General features: G+C 45.7%; 1 protein-coding gene across 2 annotated transcripts in view; it reads left to right on the forward strand.

Moving 5' to 3' along the window:
- The window catches only part of NFATC1 (nuclear factor of activated T cells 1), a gene marked incomplete at both ends in the record, with an annotated part of 114,991 nt that overhangs the window by 32,798 nt on the left and 55,748 nt on the right, over positions 1-26,445 (forward strand). For both annotated transcript variants that reach the window (XM_081996379.1, XM_081996380.1), the window contains 3 exons: positions 12,870-13,072; positions 16,174-16,346; positions 18,736-18,876. In XM_081996379.1, coding sequence (XP_081852505.1) covers positions 12,870-13,072; positions 16,174-16,346; positions 18,736-18,876 — 517 coding nt within the window. The remainder of the gene's footprint in view (positions 1-12,869; positions 13,073-16,173; positions 16,347-18,735; positions 18,877-26,445) is intronic.

Consider the following 26,445-nt stretch of genomic DNA (forward strand, 5'->3'; position numbering starts at 1 on the left):
TAGGTGTGACAGCAGGTATTTTTAAGAAAATTGTCTGGTGAGTAAAAGCATTCTTCTGTTCCTCCAGTCTTGAGTAAAATAAATAAAATAAAGAAAAATATGATGAAATTGGGCCTTTAGCCTCTCATATCTCCAATTATTAGCAAATACCCTTTTCCCTTTTTGTATTAGAAAGGTATGTAATACGTGTTTTAATTTAATGTAAAAATTAGTATTAGCAGGAACAGTGCTCAGGATTGTATTTTTATTATGATTTTAACGTGCACTCCAGTTTTGAAGCAACAGCGAGGCCACCCAGAACGTACCTGATGCTGCTCCAGAATTTCCCGTGTGCTCCAGAGCTGAGGTGGGGAGTGCAGCTGGGACCGGGGGTGTTGCTGCAGTCTTCGCACGCGCGTGGGTTGACCCTCGGCAGCACCGTGCAGCACCTCTTCTCTGAGAGAGGGAAGGGTTATCAGTCCCACCTCGGGTGCTGGGAGGGAGGCTGCGGGTGATGCTGGTTAAGCGCCCGTCTCCCCGCTGTGACCACCCGCTGCCTGCCCGGTGTTGTGGCTGACTTTAGGTCCAGGGTACAGGAGACCCCAAAATCAGGGTGGAGAAGCCGACGCACTGAATTTAAGCTGTCGTGGGGCTGACTTTGACCTTCCCCTCCGGAAGAGGAAAGGGCTGCAAAGTACCACCGTTCAAGTTGATGGTCTTGTACCCCGGTTGCAAAAAGCTGTGGGTGACTGCCCAAAACGCGTGATGCTGAAGCGCGAAGCGTTGTGCTTGTAGCGGTCTCTGCTGCTGCAGGGATCTTCTCACAGAAGCTCTTGTCTATGTCTCTTTGGGCTAAGCGCAGTGTGCCTTTCTTGCAGCATTGCCCTGGGTTTGTGGGACACTTGTGCTTTGAACTGTGGCCGGGGCTGGTTACAGGGGCAAGTCTGCGTTTTGGGTTTATTTGGCTAACCGTAGGTGTCTGCAACCAAGCTAATTGCCTTAGTTTCTCTCTGTAATCAGGGGAAAGCTTGTCAGTATAGAGTTTAGGCAGCTATTAATTTTATTCTGATGTGAACGTCTGAAGCAGCTCAGGTAAGTCACACCTTCAGAGTGCATGTCTCATTTTGCTGGCTGTGAAGGCAGCCAACATGACTAGACCCTGTTGTTGTCCAGCCTGTATGTGTTAAAGTTAGGTGGCATGAATCACCAGGCTTTTCCCTGTTTCTTTTTCACTTGATGTGTTGTGTATAATTACGTGTAACTGGGCCCAGCAGGCTTTAAGATCTTACCAGTTTGCCGGACCAAGGTTTACTTCTTAGGTTAGATACCCAAGTAAGGCTCGAGTATGTTGGGGAGGAGCAGTGGCCTTTAAGGCTTTGGTGTTCCTATCTCTGTCTTGGGACTTGACCTATGCCAGAGCCTCGTGTTTGCAGTCAACAGGTTGATATGGATGCTGTCTTGGTTGGGGTGTAAAAACAAGTCCTGGTCACCAGTACTCATTGTACCTCCCTGCAAAGGAGAACGTGTTACCTTCAGCGTCCTCCTCAAATCCCAGTCGTGCGCTGACATCCTGCTACACCGACCGTAGCAAGGTGTCACCCATTTGCAGCAGCAGATAAGCTACTCTGTAAAGCTTTTATTGGCAAGTTCTGCCATTAATATTTGCAACAATTTATTTGGCTGTCTTTCTAGCTTTAAATGGGGTTGTGGTATTAGCTCGTCACTGTTTGGATGAAATTCTAGTGCAACAGCTGTTGCTAAATAATGTTACTCAACATGACAATATTTAGAATGATTGATTAAAATGGTCCATATATGTTGAGATAGTTTATTTAAGAGTCTTTCATGCTTATTTTATTTACTTGCTGGAGATCACAGGCCTTTCAGTTCATTTTAGCCCTTGTGGCCGGTTGGGCAGAGCTGCTCATGTTATGCTTGTTGGTCGTAGAGTCTGGCGTGTTGCATCCTTTTTTTTTTTTTTTTTTTGTAAAACAAATGACATCAACCAATGGCATCACTGTTGCTCTCAAACAACTCACAGTTTGGAATCCAATGTCTCTGGATTTTTCACAGTTTAATCAGACTGTCTTGGAGGTCAAAACCTTGAAGATGAGCTGTAAGATATACCTGACCTATTTTTATTGGTGCATTGAGATGCTTTCCATGGAAGGCACTCTCAGATAAAACTGCAACGTAATTAGAGCTGCAGGTCCAGGTGGATCAAAGGTGGCTTGTGGAAGGAGAGTAGGACCAGATGTGTGTGGTGACCTGGCAAAACACACTGCCCTTTTCTGCTCTAGGCAGGAATCACAAATAGGATGTTTATGAATCTTGTGCGTGTGATGACAATACTTGTTGGGTGTCGAAAAATGGAAGCAGAACCTGCCTTGAGGAGCATACATGTGCAGACAGCACTTTTCTGACTCTGAAGAGCAAGGGGATTGCATTAATCTGCTTTACTCCCCAAGGAACGCGGGTGTAAATCACGCAAGGATTGGAACCAGAGGGCTGAGAAGCGCTGAATTTTCCGTAGTGAGGAAAGGGTTATCCGGCCACACGGCATGGTTACTGGCTTTTATTTTATAAGGAGGCTGAAACATAAATTGATTAAACGTAGAGCAGGCTGGAAATATGTAAAAACTTGTTATGACATTTTCTCTCCTCTAATCAAGTCATGTATCTGTGATGAAGCAAAAACTTATCTGGCAGAGCTGGAGATGGGAACTTGATCACCCTGTGCCCAGCTCGCTCCTTCTTCAGCTGCAAAGCCGTCCTCGCTCTGCGCTTTTATAAAATGCCTTGAAATGCTTTCCTTCTTTTAATTCATTTCTACATAAAAATAAAACAGGCAGAGGTACTGTGAAATTTGGAAGCCATCAGTATTCATGTGACTTGCAGAAGCAGCGAGGAGGTTTATTTCAGACCTTCAGACAGCCTCTTTTCCCACTCCCTCCTTTCCCCAAACACAGAAGGCAGTCAGGGCTTGACTCATGAACTGTCTGATTATAAAAAGTCCCACTTGGGACACACAGCCATATAGTGTGCTAGTGCACTACGTGCTTTGTCTGCGTCCGTCATTGAGTTTTCAGTTCCTGCTCTGTGCTGTGGCCTTTGACTCTGATGGCTAATTAAATAGAAAGATGTCTTACATACAGATTTTTTTGTCTTTTTAAAGGGATTCTTGGCAAATCAGAGAAATTAAGAATTGGAAGCGTATTTATAGTAACTTTCATGGCAACAGAACAGTAAGTCCAATATTCATAATACGAATATGGTTCAGTATTTATAGCTCTCCAAATATTTACAGAGATAAAGCCTTTAAACATAGCCCCAGCTTACTGTCTTCAGTAGCAGTTTAAATAAATGTCATTTGGATAGGAGTTAATATTTAGGGGGAAAGCAACCATTTCTGGTCTAATACGCTCATTGGTGCCTATGAACTCCAGAGGTATTTTGCCCAGAACTGTGTTGCCCCTGTCGCATGGGAGCCAGTGTTCATCTTGATGTGCAGGAAAAAAAAAAAGCATGGACCCTTAAGCAAATAACCCCTGGGGGTGGCTGGGCACCCTGTTGCCCTCAGATTTGCAGAGGTGGGAATTCAAAGTCATGCAGTTACTGCAGCACCAGTGGGCCACCAAGTGAGAACGCGGCATTCGGGGGCAAGGGGGTGTCTCATGCTGGGAGAAGTCGCTGGCGGGTGTTGGCAGGGGGGCTGTGCCGTGGCTGGGATGGGCCTCGGTAAGGGCATCGTGCCCGCCCCGCTTGCGCTGACGGCACCTGACACACGCCCGAGGATCCCGGGCCAGCCTGTGCTCACCCACAAATGGGAGCCTGCTGGATGCGAGTGATGCGTCAGCGGCATGACGAAAGGCAGGTTCACAAGTATAAGCTTGCCCAGGGTATCTGCCTAAGAATATGTAATGAATTCCTGTTGCAGTACTCCTGTGATTTCTTTATTTTTTATTTTTTTAACTCTTACACAGCCACGGGTATGACTGTCCAAACAGAAAGCTGTTACGGATGCCGAGGGCAAATGTTTGAGTGGAAACTGAGTAGACTGAGGGGTTGGGTAGTTTCAGAGAGGGCACTATTGCTTTGAGCTTCACCCCAGACCCGGTTTTTTAATTCACGGTTCCCAGAGCCCCTCACTCTATTGTCAGTGTGTATTTACCCAATTGCAGCGTGAAAGCCTCCCACACTTCAGCGTCATGCTGCTAAGGAACCCATCTGAACACGAAGGCACGCAGGCTGCTAGGGTGGAGAGCCCAAACAGGTCACACGTGGTGGCCGTGCTGCAGGACGAGCTGCCCAGGGGAACCGCTGTCCTCCCGCGCGAGGGCCAGTGGTGGCGGGGAGGCACGGGGCTGTCCATGGAGAGGAAAACTTCTTCATTTAAGTGGGCTGCCTGGCATGGGTGCCACCTCTGTCCCTCCACGAGGGAATGACTCTCCCCGGCCCCATCCTGCAAGGAGGTTTTGGAAGCTCCTGGGGTTGCACTCTTAGAGATGGACCGTGGTGCAGAGAGGGCTGGCTGCCTCCGGTCACCTGAAAGTGGGGCTGAGGAGTGTGATGAGGCAGCACAGATTAGGGGAAGGACATCTCTTCAGTGATGGCACGAGAGCAGTAATGATTTCCCGGTGTCCCAAGGGAATAAGGTGCCCAGTACCTACAAATTCATGCTGTTAGTAACTCCTTTTCTGATGGGCTTCCCTCCTGTGAGCCTAACAGTTTTAGGAGTGTGACTTGGGTTCGTTTCTAGGTACGTTTTTGAGGAGGAAAATCCTTCCTAGAAATAGGGAGCAGCATCTTGCGGCTGTTTAGACAATGAGATTTCATGGCTGTGCTGAGAGCCAGCAGCCACGAAGGCTGTTTTTCTCTGGATAGAGACCGAAATTACTTGTGAGCCAGTGACTGTGCGCACAGCATCTCTATTACATTAAGATTAATAATTCCTCACAGTATATTTGCAGCTGGAAGTTTTATATAGATCTTTATTCATCATGATGTGAACAGCTGCTCTTTTGCTGCACTGTTGAATTAAAGTCCAAGTGGCAGCGCTAGAAAGTGCCACATAAAACACACTCCTGCTGTTTTCCATTCACTCCTCCTGTCCAGCCCTCGCCCTCTGCCCAGGCTTAGCCCTTAGTAGGAGCAAGCCGTCTTATTTTTATTTGTGGACCAGCTCTGACTACATTTGGATCTTAAAACAGAGTTTGAGTGAATCCAAGGAAAAGTAGTTTTAGAAAGGAAAAATAAATCTTGAAAGCAGCACAAAAAACTGTAGGAATTCCTATTACATTTTCATTTGAAGTAAGTGAAGGACTGAGGCATAGTAGCATGTATGTTAAGTCACACAGGGCACAAATTATACACTGTGTCACATAAAATTCAGCAGAAGCTACCACAGCCAGAGGGTCACCTCAGCCCCTAAGGAGGAGCTTTATTTTTGTTTTGGGGGTTTTTTTGGTGTTTTTTTGGTGGATTTTTTTTTTTAATTCTGAAGTCTGTCTGCTCTGCTGTTTTGAATAAGATGCTCCTCTTCTTTTTTTTTTGGCTTGTGCTCTGACCAGAGAAGAGAGTGCACAGGAGCATCCGAGTGGCCCAAGTTTAGCACCTCCATTTTGCATCCACACTGACAAGCGGCCTGGACCTGAGCTTTGCACCTCACCTGAAAACTGGCACGCCCTGTTGCATGCCTGGCTGCCGGCCTGCCTGGCTGCTAGGCACCTGTGGGCTGCGGCAGCCTGCGTCCCTCTGGGCCTAAAAAGACCTAAAAAGCACGAGGGGCACCTGGGTGGTACGGCAGTGGCCAAAACGCGGGCACCCGCAGCGTGTGATGCCGAAGGTGGAGAGAAACAGCTGGAAAGAGACAAGGCTGCTGCAAGACCCCGCGGCGAGGCGGATGCCGCCGCGGTTTCTTGGCGCCCGGCGGATGCCGTGCATCCGGCCGCATCGTCACTGCCAGGGCCGCTCCTCTCCCCGCCGGGGTCCTGCATCTCGCAGCTGGGGGCTACCAGCCCTCGCCTGGGGCCCGCTCTGTAGCACAGAGTACAGCTGCGGCGGGCTCCCTGCCGCTGCCCCGGGGCGCGCACCACCGCCCCGCACCTGCCGCAGGGCTGCCCGGCTTCCCCCTTGAGCGGAGAGGTGTGGGGAGGCTCGAGGCCTGCTTCGTCAGTAAAGCCATCTCCCATGGCGGCTGGTGCTGAGCCTCGGTTTGGGGGGGGAAGCTGAGGGGAGAGCCTCTGGCAGTCCCCTGCCCCGGGGCACCTGAGGTGTGTTTTTCTTTCCTCAAGCCTCCGCTAGCAAAGGAATTTGGAGCCACAACGGGGCGGAATAGGTGGAAGGGATTTTGCGACAAGGCAGGCCATCTTTCTGTGTCTCTTCTTCCCAGAGCCGTGGGTCGCCGGCTCCCCGAGCCTTCGGCAGCAGCTCTTGGGGCGTTTTGGGCCCGGGGCCACCCGGGCAAAGGTGGGGCAGGGTGTCTGCCGCGCACACGAGCAGAGACGCTCGGGTCTCCCGACCTTGCCCGCGGGGCCTTCGCTTCACGCCCGCAAGGCCAACTTTTCCCTCCTCCCATTTAAACCCGCCAACGGGTTATGTCTTCTATGTGGTAGCCAAAAGTAAGTTATTCTTAAAAATCAGATTGTTGACCCTATTTTTATGCATGCTTAGTGCTCACCGCTAAAATCAATACCCTAAATGTTTGTGCACTTTCTTTGTAGCTTAAACAGTTTGATCTTCAATTTGGTTTTAAACAATCAGGACACTGCTCATGTTGATGATGTTATTTTTTTGAGGCTGTATATTAGGTATATTTTTAAAAAATGTGACAATTTGTTTCATTTTATCGTTCATCGTATAGTTACTGTAACAAAAAAAAAAGAGATACAGCTTGAGAAAGTTATATAATATATAACTTAATATAGATAAAGCTATTGGGTGTGTAGCTCCCGAAGCTCTGGCTTAAAGAGACAAGCAGCAATTACTTTAAAAATTTCACTATTTCATAGCTTTTTATCCTGTTTTGACCTTTTTGAAAGCATTGGAATTACATTCCAAAACAAAGAAGCCCCCTTTCCCCAGACTGTGTGCTTCGTCTCACCAATGATTCCCTCCAGACTGACTCAGGGTATTCCTTGAACCGTTCTAGAAATGCAAGCGGGACCGATGGGATGTGTACAGCATGGCTGAGCGTAAGCACTGCGGTACCTGTTGTGAGCAGTGTGGCCATCAGTTACACAGTTGGATAAGAAAATGTATTGTTCTCACTATTTTTGGAGGCATAAATGGGTGTATGTACTTGCTGTCTTTATTACCTACCGAACGTACAAAGAACAGATGCATACGTCTGTAGGTGCATCACTGATACGGACGTTACCTATGGATTTTTTTGGCACATGACTATCATTAAGGATGCAGGCCTTAATAGCCTTGGAGAGTCTCAAGCACAAGCTGCCGACTAGTTTAGAGGGTGAATGCTAAGTCCCTGGTCGTGCCCCACCCACTGTGTTATTCATGGGAGCTCTGCCCTGATTGCCTTGGGATGGGGTAAGCCCTGAATCAGACACTACGGTCACTTAATGTATTTACAGAGTCAGAGCCTGGAGGAATGCGCCGCTGTAGGGTTTTTGCAGTCTTTTCCTGGAACTCCCAGTAAGTCCTACTCCCAGTTAAAAACTATTATGTAGTCTAGCTCCCTTTTTTCCTGATGGGGTGGGTGGGTGCAGGGGTGTACGGGACCATTCTTTCGGTGGCCTTCAGCAGCCTCTCCAGGCACAGAGGGCTCCTTGTTATGACAGGTAGCTTTCTGAGCATTTCAACAGATGCTTCGGCATGCCAAAAGCATAAAGTGCGTGAAAGGGAGCACAGAGAATATTTCAGCCACGTTTCTTAAAATAAAAGTCATGGCTTAAATAATAGAAGTTTTCCTCACCGGCTCTCGAATAACCACCGATGCTGAAATAGCATTTGAGTTATTGGACACGACATTTGCAAAAGTTCTTCAAAATTAGCTAACTATAGCAAGGTTTGGGGACGTTTTGCTTTTTTTTTTCCCCCCTAATGCTCATGTTGAAAGCACCTCACCTCCTGCTCATCGTTTTTCCAGTCTGTTTAATTCTGATTGCCAGACTTCATAGCTATGCACCAGGCACACGGTTGGAATCCAGGCAGGCTGGGTATGCTCACGCCTGTGATAAACCTCAGGCTATCATCGCTGTAGGACTGAATCAGATTAGTACCTTGCAGTCGGATGCTGGCTGCAAGGGGCGGAACAGGGCTGTTTCCCTCGTGCTTTGCTGGCCGCCGGAGGAAGACGCCTGGTGTTCAGAGCCACGGCGCCTGGGCGCGCGAAAACGTTCATCCCCGATGCACGGGGCACAGCGCGTCTCCCCGGGGAGAGGCTGGGATTTGCTTTGGCACCCTGTGCTGTGATGAGCAGCAATCTACTGGTGAGAATCAAGACGTGCTGGTGGGAGAGGGCGTTGTGAAAGCAATGACGGAGAGGCGTAGGAATCCCAGGGAAAGCTTGGTGCGGTTGGAGCAGTCACCCAGCTGGTGCAGCCTTTCCCTCACTCTTGCGTAAGATGATGTAAGGTGACAGAGAGCTTAACTGTGATCGGTCCTGTTCTGGTGTTAATTACCAGTGACTGCATCGCTTTTGATAGAATTAGAGGAGTGTAAAACAGCCCCACAATTAAGTCTGATTTTGATCTTAGCAGCTTCAGACAATATAAATGCAAATATAATTTGAGACCAGTTCAAATATTTTTTAACAGCGTTGCTCAAAAACGAAAAGAGCAGAGTAGTCAGTCGCCGGCCAGAACAAGAGCATATGACCTGCTTCTATTTCAAAACCAAAAACACTGACCACAGAGGTCTTATCTGTGTACTTAAGTTTTGCCTGCATCTTTCCTCTCTACAAAGCCAGGCAACTGCTGTATCCTCACCTTTATTTGGGAAGGAAAACTCATTCAAAAACATTGTGCACCTGATCCTTATTTGCAGCTAAATCCTTTTACACTTTCACAGCAGGGGAAATTTCATGCAGCTCTTTCCACTTGGATCTGTGCATTGCCAAGCAAAGCATGCTTGGTAGGAAAGGCACATCCTTTATTATGGATGCCGTAGCCTAGAGCAGCCTTTGTCACCCGTACTCGGCCGCTGAGTTATTAAGAGAAGAGCTTCGGACTGTGTTACACAGAGAAAAAGATAAAAATAGTATGTCTGACGCATGCATCCCATGTCGCACGCCAGGAAACAGAATCGTGATGCCACTGAGTACAGTATTGCAGAGCATGCGTGGAAAATATGCATGGATATGAACGTGCGAGATCTTTCCTCAGCAAGAAAAATACACAGTCCCCCTTTTCCCCAGTCCCATTTTACATCTGTCTTGTGCGATACTCCCTTTACCTGTTGTCCTGACAAATCTAACAGCCTGGAGTACCACAGCTCTGCCGCTACTGCCACTGCTCCCCTTGTCGTCTTGCTGAATGACGTGACAGTAGTACCCCTCTCCTGTATTTTGAGGGAGCTGCACAACGTTCTCGCTGGGCCCAGCAGAGAGTAAGGAAAATCTTGCCCTTTCTCCAGATGTCTGCATCGTGCAGAAAACTCCCAAAGCTCAACGCCGTCTGTTGCAGAAACCGTACGCTGGGTGCATAATCTGAAATTGGTCATCCACACCAGGTGCCCCTTTAAATGTTAATCCTTGCATCGTTTTCTTTTAATTGCTTCTGTGGGCATCCACAATTATGTGACATAATATAGAAGTAAATAATGTGATGCAATGGATAAAACTCAAAGGGAAATACATGTCAGAGATCAGATGCCTCCTACCACAGAATATGACATAAAACTTACAGTGACATGAGTGCAGATTTTGCCTGTTTTGAGGGCAAAATGGATGTTCTTGACACTTTCCAGCTCTTGAAAACTCATGTTCATTCAGTGCTGTAGCCTCTACTTGTCTTCAGGTGCGGAAGTAGCTGTCAGGGAGTAAGTAACTGTGGGTAATGGATCCAAAGCAAAACCCAGCATGGCTGTATGACAGGGCCTTTAAAAACACCAAGTATATATCCGAAGATCACAAACCTTAAAAAAGCAATGCAAAACATGCATCTGAGATCTTATTATTTATTTTCCAGCATGTGAACACTTCTTGGGGAAGGGCAGGTGTGCAAAGCTGAGGACTTCGGGTGTTCGATTGCCTCCTGGTAGGAAACCTGTGGGAAAACCACAAGCTGAGACTCAGCAGCAGGTTCCGAGATACGGCAGCAGCCGAGCTGAGATTGAAAGATAAAGCTTGAAATAGCAGAACTCAATGCAAGACCAACATTTTTTGACCCCTTTGCCCGGATTCAGTAAAACATATGGGTACCTCAGTGTGTGATTTTGCTTTTGCTGAATTGAGGTTTGAGTTACTTGCTGGTCTATTTTTACCTTTTAACCAGCCTTGTAATTCAATATGTGTTTGTTTTAATTTTACACTCACCATAAAAAGCACCGTCCATGACGAGTTGGCAAAGTGACCGCTGGTAACGCATAGAAATTTAATCGGCTGGTGTGTCACACTGTCTTACTTTCACCCCCCCCCGCAAACCCGTGTGCCGCTCTCGATAAAATACTCGATAAAAATACTCCTCGATTCCTTGCATCTCCTCCATCACCTCGTCTTTGCCGCCGAGGCTCTGGGGATGCTGAGGCAGGGCGAGGTCAGCCCGGGCTGAATCGGGTCACTCTGCCCGCCCCGCTCACACGCGCCAGTGGCAGGTAGTGAATAGCCAGGGCTGCGAGGCGGAGGGGACGGCCGGTGATGAGTAGGATGGTGGCTTCTCTGTGGCCGCCGGCCATGCCAGGAGTGTGCCTGCGATCGCCCACCGGCGGCTCGGGCTGCATGTCCACCTGTGGGGGCTAAAGCCAGAAATCCCTCTTTTTGCCACCAGCGTGGCACTAGTGTTGGTGTCAAGGGTCGTAGGAGGTGAGATGTTCCGTGTGGGGCTGAACAGCGACGCGCAGCCCACGGCACCCTGCTGACGGCAACATGCAGGCTTGGCTCCGCTTTTCTCCCTCCGTCGCTTTGCCGATACTGCAGATTTTCAAACTGTCGCTAATGTGTTTGCAGTTTGACAATGCCAATATGGAAACCCCCATGTCATATCACGACCCCCTGGCTCCAAGCTGCCTTCGCATGGTGTCTCAGAAATGCAGAGCTGATAAAATACTGTAGTGCTGGAAATCAGCAATGAGCCTCCTCCTCCTGTCCTCCCAGCATCCATGCACTTTAGGTATGGATGTAAAAATTGCTACACCAAATCAAAACAAATTGAAGTGCTTCTGTTTTCCTCTTGACTCTTCTGACCAAAGAGTGGGGTGAAAAATCTGCAGTACACCCAATTAGTCATGGAAGATGCGTCTAGGCACAACGTCCTTCCTTGCTTGTGCATTTGTCACCGTGGTACCTGAAACATTACCGTCATGCATTCCTATTGCCATCAGCATTTTTGATAGCCGTGGGAAGGCTTCATTCCTGTGTTTGCAACCACCAAAATTTTGCAGTTCTTAAGGAGCAAAAGTGACTCAAGATCTTTGTTCTTAATATCATTCCTGCTGTCAGATGGTAAAATACCCTGAAGAGATAGCTCTTATGTTATTATGAAGCCACAAATAATTACTTTTTAAGATTTAAGGAGAGTGAAAGCAAGCAAAACACAAATATCAACAGCATTTGATATGGGTTTCACCACTTGGTTTCAGCTTTATTTAGCTTTGAACCTGCATGCACCGCAAATCAAAAATGTTGCTCCTCACCAAATTATGATCAGTGGTCTAATTTTGATCTATCAGCTTTAGTGGTGGTGCAGTGATGGTGGATAACTCGTGCCCAAACCTGCCTGAACCATTTGCAGAGGAAACTAGACCTACAACAAAGCGAGCGGGTTTGCTCTGTGATGGCCCATCTCCTGGGACAGCCCACCTTGCCCCTGCTCCTCTCCTGTAGCTCCTGCATCCTCCCTTCCTTTGGGACGAGGCTTCGCAGCTAGCTACTGCAAGATAACTGTTTTGGTGAGACTCATTTCCCAGCGTCAGGCAGCAGCGTTAAATGGAGGTTGGAGGAAGTTGGAGGTTGTCTGTCCCCAAACATCTCCACCCGTGGTCTTCTTCGCACCAGCATGAGCCCAGAGTAGCTTCTTCAGGAGATGGTGGGAACGAGGTCAGACTCTGCTCCTGCTCCATCCCCGGCCTGTGGCAGAAATAACTCCTGTTGTCATCAGAGCGGTCACTGTAACGTGGATGAGGTTCAAGTCAGGCCCGGTAGCTTCAATGAGATTTTTGTGCGATTATAACAAGAATTTGACACACATGGTGAACTACTAGTCGTGTATATGCGATCCGTCTCCACGCTGTCCCAGGAATTATTTACTAGCACAAAAATCAGTTAATGAGGGGACATGTCAGGAGCGGCCTGCTGCTGCACAAGGGATGGCCCGGCAAGCTTGGGGACGGATGAGCTGTGTCCTTTCCACTTGCAAACTCCATTGGTTTGGCCACCCTCGCTGCTGGGAGGGAACGTTGACTTCACTGTGGTTTTTTGCTGAACGCCGCGGCAGAATTTATGCAAAGTTCTGTGTGGACGTCGCAGGAGTGCTCAAAAGCTCACCCCATCTAGAGCGCCTCAGGTCCTTGAGAATAATGAGACTTTTTTTCTGAGCGTGCCTTTTTATTGTACCAATATTACGTTACGGGAAAAATGGAAGGGGGGAACTTAACACATAGCACCTGTCACAAGTTCTCTCCTTGAATTAGGCTCTCCTGCTTATAAAAATTTAATTGATTCCTAGCAGTTTATGTGCGTGGTGCTCAGTGGGTGTTTTCTGTTCTCTTGCCAGCTACACGGTTACTTAGAAAGCGAGCCGCTCACGCTACAGCTGTTCATTGGGACTGCAGACGACCGCCTGCTGCGGCCCCATGCTTTCTACCAGGTTCACCGAATCACCGGGAAGACCGTTTCCACCACCAGCCACGAAACAATACTTTCCAACACCAAAGTCCTGGAAATTCCGCTTCTTCCAGAGAATAACATGAGAGCAATGTAAGACCCAGGCACGGTATCTGACTCCTAGCAGTTTCCTCTTGGCCACCTCGCTTGATTTCTTCTGCGTTGTTTTGGGGCTTTTTTGTACACAATTTTCCTATCTTTTTTTTTTTTTAAGTTCTCTCTGTAATAGTAGGTTTTCACAACTTTGCCAGGACAAATTGCCTCTAATCAGCTTAACAACAAAATGAACTTCGCAAATATTTATGACAACTGATTGCTTTCATTCTAGAGTTTCAGCCAATGTGCTTATTTGCCATTTAAAATAAGTATCCCAGTTACCAAGCTGTAAATATCTCCTACCTCAGCTCCTGCATTTAGTTTCTAAATATGACACCTCTTGCTCCTATACGCGCTAGCACAAGGAACAAGGCCTATTAAAATTTATCTTTGGATGTCAAAGGAAACTCTTAGAGAGCATTTCCAAGTACCCTAGTGGTCTTTTGAGATGAATAAAACCACTCTTATTTCTTACTTAATAAAACCCAACATTTTTCATGGCATTTGTTTAGAAGCAAAGCTTCTAGAACTAAGAAGAGGAGTAAAGGTGATACAGCTTACAGATTGGAGTTCTTAAACTGGGGTAGGTTTAGTCCTATGCAGAAAAGCAGGCATGGATGTCTTAGGATCTCTGAATTAGTAGGAGTCTGAGTGATAATTTATAAGTGCCCCATAGGTCCATTACACACAGGTAAATTTCATTATAGGATTGTATATAAAGGCTCAAATATGTGACATCCTCTGTGTATGTGACATACGTGAGGCCCTCCACATTATTTAATCCCGTCCTCTCTGCCCTCCTCGTTCAAATGATCCTACCCCTTATCTGATGTGTCTGCTTTGGGGGGAATTTGTGTGTGCTTGTGTGCATGTACAACTCTCGGTATGTGTATAAATGTGAATTTATTCATACTTGTACATAGGTGTGTGTATATGGTAGGGAGGTAGAAAGGTAAGTAGGCAGATAAACAGAAAACAAGCAAGAAATCCTGGCCCCACCAAACCAAATACCATGGGAAAATCCCAGGGAGCTTACTGAAATCACAATTTCACTCCTTGTTGTTCATACTTTTCCTCACCTTAATGAAGTGAAAGATGGTATCGGACACCTGAAGTCCTTCCGCCTGTAGTGGTTACTAGAAGCTGGTTTGCAGTGTCATGTACAACATGCCCTGGAGTGTCTCATGTAAATAGAAGAGCTAGAATGTGTCTAGCTGCATTGCCAGCTGGGCTTAGGGTGATCACTCAAGATCCGAGGACCTCTGTCAGTGCATTGTGTTAAAAGTCATGACAAGCAGGCCTGCAAAATTATTGGCCCCGTTTGCTGTCGTTGTAAGCTGGCACGACTCCATTGAGGTTACTGAAATGTCACCAATTTGTACCCACGCAATATTTATTTGGCCCTTTATTTATCCAGTTTAAATCACATTTTTGGCCATTTAGGAACATTATTACTGTTTCAATCATCTTTCCCCCTAGAATAAAGGTAGTTATACAGTCTGGGAGCCAAGCTGAATATTTTTGTGATGTGCATGCCAGATTGTAGTAGAGCTCTCTCAAGAACCACAAACAATGCTCTGGAATATATAAGCCTTACACGTCAGTAGTCTAAAACCTCGTGTAGCACTAACAATGAATTGAGATTTGGAGCCAAGGACTTTTCTCACACATACTTTGTGTATTCAGGCCTTGATTCAGTGAAACACTGAAGCTCATCTGCACGTTTAAACTTTTGCACACTTAGCTACCCCTATTGACTTCAGATTTTAATGTCTGTGACTTTACAAGCCTGAATTTAAATGCTGTTTCTCCTTTAAACCTTATCGGCTCTGAACTAATTGTCATTAAGTACTTTGTATTTATTTTACAAGTGTTGCTATAGGAGAGATAATACTGAGAAGCGCACTGTTTCTTCCGTATCTTTGGGATCGTAGCGTAGAATTTTGACATGAATACAAATATTTCATAATTCTTATGGCTTCACCTGCTAATATGCGTTGTTGAGAAGCTTTAATACTTTCATTAATTTCTTTGATCATATCAGCAAGGGCCTTTTTGTTATTCTGAAATCCATACATCAGAAAAAATGCAGATCAAAATCGTGCTGCCATAGTTCTTGTTTGCAGTTTGCTTCAGAACAGAGCTTCAAAGGTCTGGAGGGGGAATTAAACTCTTGGAATGCAAAATAAAATTAAACTATGCATATTCAGTGTAATAAAATGCATGCCAGAGACCAGTACCCAGAATAAATTGGCATGTAGGCTTTGTAGTCATGGCCAAAGCAGAGGTATTTTAGCAGTGGATTTTTGAGTGTATATGTTTATAAATTTTTTGTTCTGGGAACTTCCTCTACTGAAATTTGCTTTGACAAAAATCCTGACTTGTAAACTCATCCAGGAGAAAACCAAAGTTTAAAAAAAGGAGAGAGAGAGGTCAGAAACAGTAATTGTTCTATCTGACAAAAAGCATGTTTTTCCCTAATGGTGGAGGGACAACTCGATGAGTTTAGTTTTTTTCATGCAGAGCTTCAGCTCAACACTTAGCTTGGGAGTATTTCCAACTCATTCAGATACAAACACGCTGACAGTAGAACTGACCTCAGGGAGAGCTGTGCTCATTAATAAGCATTTTCAGGACTTTGCCCTAGAATAAAAATCACGATAGATTTTTCTCCAAATCAGCTGTGACAAGTGAAATCGTAAGTAACCCCGTGTTCTAGGTTAGCAACACTTTGTGCACTGTCTCATCCCATTGACTTCTCTAGTCTCGCTATTTCTTTGGCTTTGGTTAATCTGTATGTGCCATCCTTACAGTATGTGTTGGGGAGGAAGGATCTTTTAGATTTTCTTCCTCTGGGAACTGAAGTAACATCCTAAATTTGCATGCTCAACAGCAGCTACTACCTGTTACTACAGAGACCCCCAATTTAGCTACTTGTGGATGCAAGTACTAGGCTTAACAAAGTCTGCTGTGTTCAGCCTGGTCATTGGGTCGTGGTCTGACTCAGATTTTTAAGAAGGATGTACAGGAGAGAGGGAAGGTGTTGCCTGAAGTCCACTTGAAATGAATTGAATTGCTCTGTGTTTCCTTTTGGATAGCATTGACTGTGCTGGGATATTAAAGCTCCGAAACTCTGACATCGAGCTGCGCAAGGGAGAGACGGACATCGGTCGGAAGAACACGCGCGTGCGGCTGGTCTTCAGGGTTCATATCCCGCAGGCCAATGGCAGGACCCTCTCCTTGCAAGTAGCCTCCAACCCCATCGAGTGCTGTAAGTAGCAACAAACGCCCTTCTCTTTCTGGGTATTGTGCCACCCCAGACACAGTCTTTGTCCACTGACATGCTATACATTGGTTTTGCTTTACCTATCTAGTCGATGAACCTTAATCTGCTTTCCGAAAGCACGTGGTTTATATTGAACACAAAATACCTGTGTCTTAGAAAAAAACGTGTAGCTTTGTGCATTGATTTCTATGGGAAAGAACACACTTAAAAGTGGAGTGCACTTAAACTAATAGTAGACCTGGGAGTGACAAGACTTTTTTTTTTTTTGTGACTCCCTGTCATACAGGTAACTGCTGTAGCAGGTTTGGAAAATGGCTATCGTGTCCTATTTGCTCTCTGTCTCCCCATCATAAAGCAAAAGCCAGCAAATAAAACCCCAACCCCTTTGATGAGGAGCCAGCAGTATACTAGAGTTAACGCACTGGCACAAGCTGCCTGCAGCTTCAGAAAACCTCCAGAAATCAGGTTTCCGCACTGGGGTCTCTTTGATTGCAGACTGCTTTTTATCAGATACACTGGGGCACCCTAGAAAGACACCTTGCTCTGTAAGCCTCGCCGGGCCTCCCACACACAAAACAAAACCATATTTCCTTTGTGTAACTTTAACACTCTAGCATAAGTGGTGGAAATTGCATTTCAGTCTAACTCCCAATGCTAATTTGGTCAGCTGGATGGACTGAAACAGTTTTTTAAGGTTTTGTGGGATTCCACAAAGTGGATCTTTCTGGTAGGAAGTAACTTAACGTCCAGCGGATATGTTGGGGGGTGAGCTCTGGGGGTGGAGAGCAGAGGGGCTGGGAAGGAAGGCTTGACCATCCCTAGCTCTTTGCATGCTGGAGTGTCGTGTCCGCCCCTGTCCCTGCATCATTGCCAGGCTGGAGTCCCACACAACATGTCTGGCAGGTCCTGGAGCGTGTCAACATTTGATCTCTTGGAGGCATGGTGCTTTTTCAGGGATCGTTAATAGAGAGGCTGCAGGAAAAGAGCATCCCTGTGTTCCTCTTGCAAAAACAGTGGCAATGGTGACAGACTTTCAGACCAGTGACAGTACTCCATCCTTTCACCTCGGGTAGCACCGTTGCCGCTCTGGAAGTCAGAGTCTGCAAGAGAGGCAGGAGTTGTAGGAAAGGGTAGTGCTGTTAGACCAACAGTGATAGCTTCTCTCCTTCACTGTTGTTCATTTAAATAAACAAACGAGCGTTGGCATGGGAAGGCAGTTACATTAAGGTAAGCCTATGTTATTTATGAAGAATAGCAGTGTCTTCTTACCTATAGCAGGTAGACTGGCATAAAGCCCTGTCTTTTGTCCAGGACATGTATGAGATGAATAATTTCCCCTTTGTTTCTTATTCAAGGGCAAGTTGTAGGCTAATAGGCAAAGCAAAAATCATGAAGAGTCATGGTTTCATCCTGCTCCTGGTGATGTTGATGAGAGCTTTTCAATTGCTATATAGCAGGATAAGGCACAATTTGAACACATCCTGAACTGGTCTGTGCAAAGGTGCTCAGGAAGCCACTGAATGTGAAGCCAATTGGATTTGTATCAGTGAACTGCAGCTTTAAGGGTTGTCTAACGAGCAAAAGTGTGGTAATATGCCTCCTGAAAGGAGCGGAAAACAGGAGAAAAAATAAGTGCTAGTGTTATTTCCAGTGCAGAATGTGGAATAAGCTGGTGCCAAAAACTTCATGCATCTCTTAGTGCATGTGACACCAGGAGGAACCATGTAATCTGGATAAAATGTCACATCATCCCTTGAAGCTCAGCCACGCTCACTCCGTGTTCCAGTTGGGGGGGGATAAAATATGTGCCACAAGAATACCGGATTCTGTTTGCATGGATCCATGTGTGCTTTGGCACTCAGGTTCTGGTGGAAATACACTGTCTAAACTGTGAGCTTCTGCTGGATTGCGAGGCCCATGGCTGCTGCTGCTGCTAGACAGTTTGCAGAATTGACAATAAAGTGTATAGTTACTGAAACACGTTTTGGACTTGGATGGTCGTATTGTCACATGTGCCTTATAAACACACGACGTATTTTATAGATAACGTAAGAGAAAATTATTTAAAATAAACAAATTTCGGTAACAGTATACTTTTTGATATAGTACGGATCAAGCTGAGTTTTAAAACAGCTTGTTCGTTGTGAGCCTTTTGAACCTATACTGCTATGTTTGATAACCCTATTGTTTATGATCAAGGCGGTTGAAAACCAACCATGTTTCCTGCAAAACTTCTGACCTTTCTTTGTTTCTCTATCAAACTCAGCTTATCTTATGAGGGTAAGCATTAAGTTACTTACTAAAGCAGTAAGTACTTATTTTTGTGTGTGTGTTTGCGGTTGATTTTTTTTAAATCCTCTTTATAACTCTCCAGCTCAGAGATCTGCCCAAGAACTGCCTCTGGTGGAGAAGCAAAGTACTGACAGCTTTCCTGTTATTGGAGGGAAAAAAATGATACTGACTGGCCATAACTTTCTGCAAGACTCCAAAGTCATCTTTGTGGAGAAAGCACCAGGTACGGCTTTTCAATCTAGACTCCGGTCTGCCTTTTTTCCCCTGTTTTGAAGTCTCTGCCAAATGATGAAACCATAAATACGGTAATGACATTTTCTTCTGCATGTAGTATGTTTTCCATGTCACTGGGCAAAGCTGTGAAAGTGATCTGAGCTGTGCCTAATGCTGAGGTTTCACACTATGGCAGGTGTAGTTACAGGTAGACAATAGTGACATTGAAAATCGACGTTTGGCATTTGTTTTTGTTGCAAACCATGGCTGTACTGGGTAGGACCTGTGAAAGGTGTTCGAAGCCTCCGGTGGCATGTCCTCGTAAAAACTGCAAGATGGTGCAACTTGTTAAACCTTTCTGTAGTTCATGGAAGGGGGAGCGGTGCTGCTGCGGCTGTGTGTGCTCACCTGCGTCTCCTTCTGTCACAGTTGAGACCGGTGGCATTTGCAAGCTGCTGGCTGAGGAGGACCTGCAGCGCACATGCATTCATTTGAAGAACATGTTTCTGGTTTACCTTGAGAACTGGGGGAGAACTCAACACGACCGTCCCCTCACCCAGCCTTGCTCCTGCTGTGCGTTAGTGGTGGGACTGGTCCTCCTGGGGAAGGGTCCTGGGCTGGGCTGAAGCAGGGCAAGCAGCATGGGGTGGGAGCTGGGGCTGGAGCAGGAGGTGTCATCCACAGGAGCGGTGAGTCACAGGGTGACAGCGCATAACATACGAATGCCCCCGCGGGAAAAGGCGGTGGGAGCAGAGCTCTTGAGTCAAAGTCAGGCTCTGAAATGAGATCGTTAAGGGTAGTTTTGAGTCTTGTTTTGGAAAGGGTTTCCGTGGCGCTGGCACAAGCCACGGATTCCTCAGCTGCCAGCTGAAACCCCCCCTGAACTTTAAACAGTCTTGGGCGCTACTCAGGCCGCCAGCGCTGGCTTTGACACTGTGCCAGTTTAACCCTCCATGTCCATGAGGTTCCCGCGCCGTTCTCCTGCCCGCGGCCCCGCCTGCGGCGCAAGGAAGCTGGGCTGCGGCAGGGGATGGCAGGACGAGCAGGGGAGGCTCTGGAGGCAAAGACATCTGAGTCTTGGGGCTCAGGGGTAGAAAAGATGACTTCCTTGAAGTTCCCCAGCGGGGTTCTGTGTTGGTGAGATTTAAGTCTCCAAAAGCACGTGTGGGGCGGAGGTAATGCCCCGGGTTCCTCGGCAACAGCCAGTCAGCGCCGTCCCTGTGACCCTCAAGCGCCGCGCTGCGTGCGGTCAGACTGTGGCCGTGAAATGAGCAGAACACCCTTTTTGTTTCATAAAAAAGTTTTTTTAAAAAAAGGAAAAAAGCTGGAATTGCAATTTAAAAAAACCCTGAAGTCTGCTCTTTGCATAGCATGAGAGGAGGGAAGAATGTGACTGTCTACTTTATATTTAAACTTCCTTCGCTGCACAGAAGTGGGTTAGTGTGACGTGTCAGGAGCAAAGTCCTCGATCTGTCTCATTTCAGGAAGGAAACCACCTTAAAGGGTGCTTTCCCTCACACTAACTTTCTCTCCTTTTTCTTTGTTGAGCTGGACAAATTCTGAAGTATTGCATCCCAAAGGATTATGATGATGATGGTACTCGCCCACCAGCAGGTACCACAGTGTGGATTTGGACACTGTCTCCCTTAGCATTAAGAAAACCAAAAGCAGGGTGTTCACTGTATAGCCTTAAATTACAAAAATGCAAAACAGGGCCAGCCTTGTACTTCTTGACCAGACAGATACCTCCCTCAAGCAAAAGGAGTTTGAGGCTGCACAAAGACAGCATATAGATGAAAAATAATATATATAAGCGACTTTTTTAAAAAATTGTGAGAGATGAAGGAGTGTACTGCTGCACACTGGGTGTGCTGATGAGGAAGAAAATGATCAAAAGGCCTTGCCTGTCACCCTGAAAAACACCTGGGATGAACTCCTTGGGTGCATGGGTTGGCAGGATGGTGCAGGAGTGTCTCTTCTACGGGAAAGCAACCACCGGAGATTCCCCTGCACCCTTCCCCCTGGCCAGGAGTCAGGGGCAATGCTTCAGGAGTCAGTCAGTCAGCTGCTATCATTGAAGAATAATCAAGATCATTAAGTCAGTATTGAAAGATCTAATCTGAAACTGTCCTGCCTGGTTTTAGTAGTCTGACGGTAGATTTGTTGCGGTTGCAGGGCAGTACTGCCTTGTGGAGGTACACTGCAGGGGCCAAGCCATTAAAGTCAAGAGTGTTCAGCATCTCCAGGAGCTGCGTTCGTGTCACTAGGAATGGCATACAAAAAGCAAAATTGCTGGGTGATCTGGACTGGGCAATTTCTAGGGCTTCTATGATTTGTGTGCTACATTGCCTAACACAGCATGGAAACAAACAAGTGTGATGCGTCGTTGTCTTAGTGGCAGACTGCTCTGGCTCAATTTTTGAGCGGAGTCATCATATTTAATATCAAATGAACAAGCATTACCAGCCTTCACTTTTGTAAATCAGCACACGGTGTTTCTTTCCCTTTCAGCTCTTGCACGCCTGTGAAAGTAGGTCAAGAGCGGGAACACCAACATAGTTTCTCTTTCTCTTAGAAAGCTGGTTATGAACTTTTGTGATTAGCTGGAGACATTCATTAGTTTTGCTGCTGTTACCGCTTTTGTTTTTGAATTCAAAATGTTAATCACGTTCCTAGTGGGTAGCAGCCAAACACAGCTACTACAAAGTAATAGATCACAGGAATCATTACACTCATAAAGAGAACTTATCTTTTATATAAAATTTAAATATTACACTACATAAGCTCATGTCTTCAGTCCTCACTCGGGCAGAGTACCCAAGCCAGGAGGCAGTCTCCGGGATCTCATCTAATTCATGCTAGTCTGCATACTTAATTGGTTAATGCAAAGAGTTTGAGAACGCTTTTTGTTTGTGTGTGTCACCCCCCCCGCCTTCTGTCTGAATAATTTCTTTAAGTCTGCCCAGTGCATTGTGGTCCACTGAATGTTTTTCCAAGCATGAGTCCTAAGTTCTCCGTCTTCAGGGCTAGCCCTCAGCTGTTGTAGTCTCTGGAGGAATGGCATTATCCTGGCCTCCTTGCGTGGGGAGTCTGTCTGAGCAGTGACTCATACAAGAGGGAATCCCTGAAGAATGATCAAATCAATCCTTCAGCTGGGGAGGCAGCGGCTTGGTGCTTTCAGCTTAACCTCTTACTGGCTGCTTTTCAAGCTGAGAAGCATATGAAACGGCAAAACATACTTTGCAGCCCTGCGACTCGGTGTCTTGTAGAGGAGGAACGAGGCAGCCAAGGGATGAAGGCAAGACGCACTGAAAGGACCATGGGAGGAGCGCTGGGAGGACCTCCTCTGAAAGGAGAGCGCCTCACCGTGTGGTCCAGTGCTCAGGCAAAAGGCACCCCTTTGGGTAAATAATGAGTCTGTTCAGAAGTGGACTAAAATTTGCCAAAGCCTTTTACAGTACCATAAAAAAGTTCTCATGTGTTGAAATGAGTCCTTAATTTACGGGATTTTGGTCAATGTTTTATTGCTTGCACATCAGACCATGTTTTCCAGTGATGAATTATGGTATGAAACGACCGTCCAAGAAACCTAGCAGTAGTAAAAATGCGCATGCTGAACGTGCTTCAAGAGGTTTGCTCTTTTAAATGCAGAATTTCCTTGACTGGGGAGTCCCATGATGACTTTGTCTGTTACAAATTACACTAATGATTGTTCTTCTTATCTTCTTTCACTTTCTGTCTCTCTTTTTAGTCATGCTTTTCTTTTCCTGAGTTTCAAAAGGGTCTTGTGAGTCTGCGTGTCATGGTTGTTGGGTGCTAGGTTTAGGATGTCCAGTACCAATCTGTTTTTCATCAGAAGAATTAGTACTTTCTAAAATATAAAAAAATTTGCAGCTTCTTACTGGCAAGGGCCCTTGATGTCTGTATGCTGGTATTCGCTGTGGAGGCAAGGTGTGCATTTTAGTTACAAACATAGATGAAATGAAGTTGAGTTTGTTAGCTACGGGAGGAGGTGTTTGGCTAGGAGGGACAAAATGTTTCCTGTCTAACACACGCATCTGCAAGAGCCCAGATTGTGATCTGGGATTATAATAAAAGACACTGATTTGTTTACTTATATTTTTAAAACTTTTTATTTCATTTCTAGATTATAAATGTACCAGGCAACAAAAATCTTGAAGGAAGTTCAGAAAATGCAGAGGTGCTTGGAGAATATGCTTCAGGGACTATATATCTGTCAGCTACCTTTTTTTGGTAACAACTTCTGCAAACAGTGTGTATTTGTTTTCAAAGCTAGTTTTTGAATGTAGTGTGAGTTATTGAACACAGAGCAGCACAAAAGCCTAACAGAAATGACAAGCCACCAAATGCTGTCTCCTAGTATATCGGATTATGATTAGTGATCTATAAAACTGAGTGTGGTGGAAAAATCCTAGTTTCTCTTCACTCAGTTCACAAAGTTTCCTGTAACTGATGAGTGAAAGCACACTGATGAGACACAAAGCCAATAACCCAAGCACCAAGGCACAGGAAAGTCATGGGTATGTCTTCCTGACACGCGCTAGGACGCTGTAGAGTTGCCCAAGATATTCTGGGATTTAGAAAAAGTCTTGCATTAAGATCTGAAAGAGTTAATCTACCCTGAAAATTGCTCCTTGCTCCTGTAGCTCAAATGGTTTTGGCACTGGAACTAGCTCAAGTATTTCTGAACTGCATGGATTTAGCCAAGTGTAGACATACCTAAGAGATTGGGTTAAACTGACTGAAATCTTCATTATTAGCAAGTTGTGATCTATGGGAGAAATGGATATTTGGTGTATTATTATTAATTATCATTCAGTTGAGTTTCCACTGGTTAAGTTAGAGCTCCAAACCCATTTCATTGTTTTTGTGCTTAGTGCCCAGAGCTCAAGGCAAGAGTTTTAAAGGGTGAAAAGGCAGAAATGTAACATGCAACTTCACTATAGGTTTAGTTTCTCAAGTAACACTGACTTTGAAATTCTGATTCTGGGCTGTTAATGTTGAGGGTCGTTTTGTCCTGGTCAAAGGCCCGCATTTGAGCTTCCTTGTGGCAAATGCCCCTCCCTGAAGATTCATCACTGTCTTTGATGGACGTTAATGGCGTTCACAATTTGTAACACTGTATCTCTGAGTAACTCCAGGCTTACAGACTTAAATGGTTTTGAACTTGTTCTTAATTACTCAGCCCTCAAATCAACAGTGATCCTAGCACCTACACACTCTGTAACCTAATTGCATAATATCCCCAGCTATAGTGCCGAAAGCCTTTGAAATGCAAGTTCCTGAAAGACAGAGAAATAAACAGCACCTGAGCAACGTTTCCTCCAGGGATTTTTCTCTTTTTGAATATTTTCAAACAACTAAAGAGTTTTTCAGATTTCATTATTGTTTCAAACTGTTCTGCTGTTTTTATCTTGTTAAATGGATTTTTTTGTCAAAACTATTCCTCTCCCTGCTGGAACAGGTTTTGCTTTTAGAACATGAAGGCGCTGACGTGGCACGGTAATAGCTATACTAGAGCAGATGAAAGATAGCTGGGTGAAATCACCAAATTTTTTGGTGCATATGCCAAAGGAAATCACGCTTTTCGGTAAGTATTTCAGATGGGAAAACTTACAGTTTGCCTCCCGTTAGACGTGTGGTCAAGCTTGGTCAGCCAAATGTTTGCACAAAGTAAATGCGATATGGAAAAGAAGGAAGCTGGATGAATTTAAGTGTCCACTCAAGCATTTCACAGGTTTTTTGTTCCTCTCAAATTTCACTGTCTCTGGCAAAGATTAGAATCAATCAGTTGCTGCTTTAGGGTACAAATGTCAGTCTGAGAAATTCAGACAGAAAAACAGAAATTTCCTGTCTGTTGTGTGAGCAGAAGTTACCTTGTTGTATGGCAGGTAGCTCAAGTGCAGTATTTTAGCTTCAGGAAACTTACAAAAGTTCTGGAAAATGCTGTGTTGATGAAACATTTGAGCGGCATGTGGATGGAATGGATGTATTGGGGAAGCATGTGGGCTTTTTCTTTTTGGTTTGACTCAGATACACTTTGGCGCTCAGGATTTGGAGTCTCTTTTGACGTGATGTGATGTGATGTGATGTGGAGATGGGTGACCTGAGTCTTGGCAGACCTCCATTTGGTAACAGATCTTCCATTCTCAGAGATCTTTCCATTGCTCTTTCCATTGCTAGTAGCAGTCACAGTTTGGGGGGCAACTGGCCAAAGAGGGGTCATGTTTCACACTGGTAATCATACTGTAGCTCACATAATAAATAAGCAAGTGGCAAAACTCCCTTTCCCCCTCTAGTCAGATGGACAGATACTACATAATTTTGTCTTTATCTGTCTGTTTATCCAAGTTCAGGACACACGTTCCAGTTGGCAGTGGGTGGTTGCAAGCTGACTCATGCGCAGTGAGGTTAAAAATTCTGGAAACTAGATAAACTGGAAACTTCAAAGGCATACAAGTTGGGAGCACAGAGTTCATGTGAAGGTCATTTGAACGTATTTCTTAGAGATGTATTGATAGCTGAAGGGGTTTCTGGCCACTGCCCAGAAATAGATATCCTTGGGCAAATAGTGTCATCAAATGGTGGAGTCATTTGATGGTGGAACCCTTTCACGCGCATGCAGGAGCAGTGATGTAGCTTGTAGGAAATGTCAGCACGTTTCAGTTTTTCCTGGCTGTTTAGTCTAGGGAATGGTGAAGACAGAGCGGAACAGCAGCCATACGCATGAAATGGTATCAGCAGCAACAAGCCTCATCCAGGGTGGTGTTCTCACAGTGAAGGAGGTCAATCAATCACAGATACTTACTGTGAACAACAGAGAAATAAGGAATAACCACATGGTCTGTAGTCAAAAGTCACTTGTATGAGTAATCCTGTAAATTTTTAATTATTACAGAAACTGTGACTGAATGCTTTAAGTTTATTCTTTCATGTCTTTGCCAGACTGAGTGGCTTCAAGCAGCTGTATCTGTGCAATCAAAGCTTTGACTCCGAACTTCTATAACTAGCACAAGATTTCAGATGATAGTTTTTACTGTTACTGTTCCAGTAGGGCCCTCTGTCCAAACACACAGGAATTCACAGCCCTTACCATAAGGCTGAGAGTCTGATGAAGCAATCCGTGCCTAAAGACAGTAGAGGAAAGGAGTGTGGTGGGTTGACCTTGGCTGGTTGCCAGGCACCCACCAAGCCGCCCTCTCACTCGCCCTCCTCCACAGGACAGGGGCGAGAAAATATGAAAAAACTCATGGGTCAAGAAAAAGACCGGGAGACGGCTGTTAACAGTTACTGCCACAACCAAAACAGACTCCTCTTGGGGCACAATTTATTGCCAATTAAAAATAGAGTAGGACAGTGAGAAACAAAGGCAAAACTAAAACCCACCTTTACCCTCTCTTCTCTTCCCAAGCTCAACTTCACTCCTTCGTTCCTGACTTCTCTCTCCTCTCACCGAGTGGCACAGAGGCAGGGGGGATGGGGGCTGCAGTCAGTCTATAATAGCTCTTCTCTGCCGCTTCTTCCTCCCCATACTCTTCCGCTGCTCCAGCAGGTCCCT

Source organism: Phaethon aethereus, assembly GCF_964289735.1.
Source record: "Phaethon aethereus genome assembly, chromosome: 2".
Classification (NCBI taxonomy): Eukaryota; Metazoa; Chordata; class Aves; order Phaethontiformes; family Phaethontidae; genus Phaethon; species Phaethon aethereus.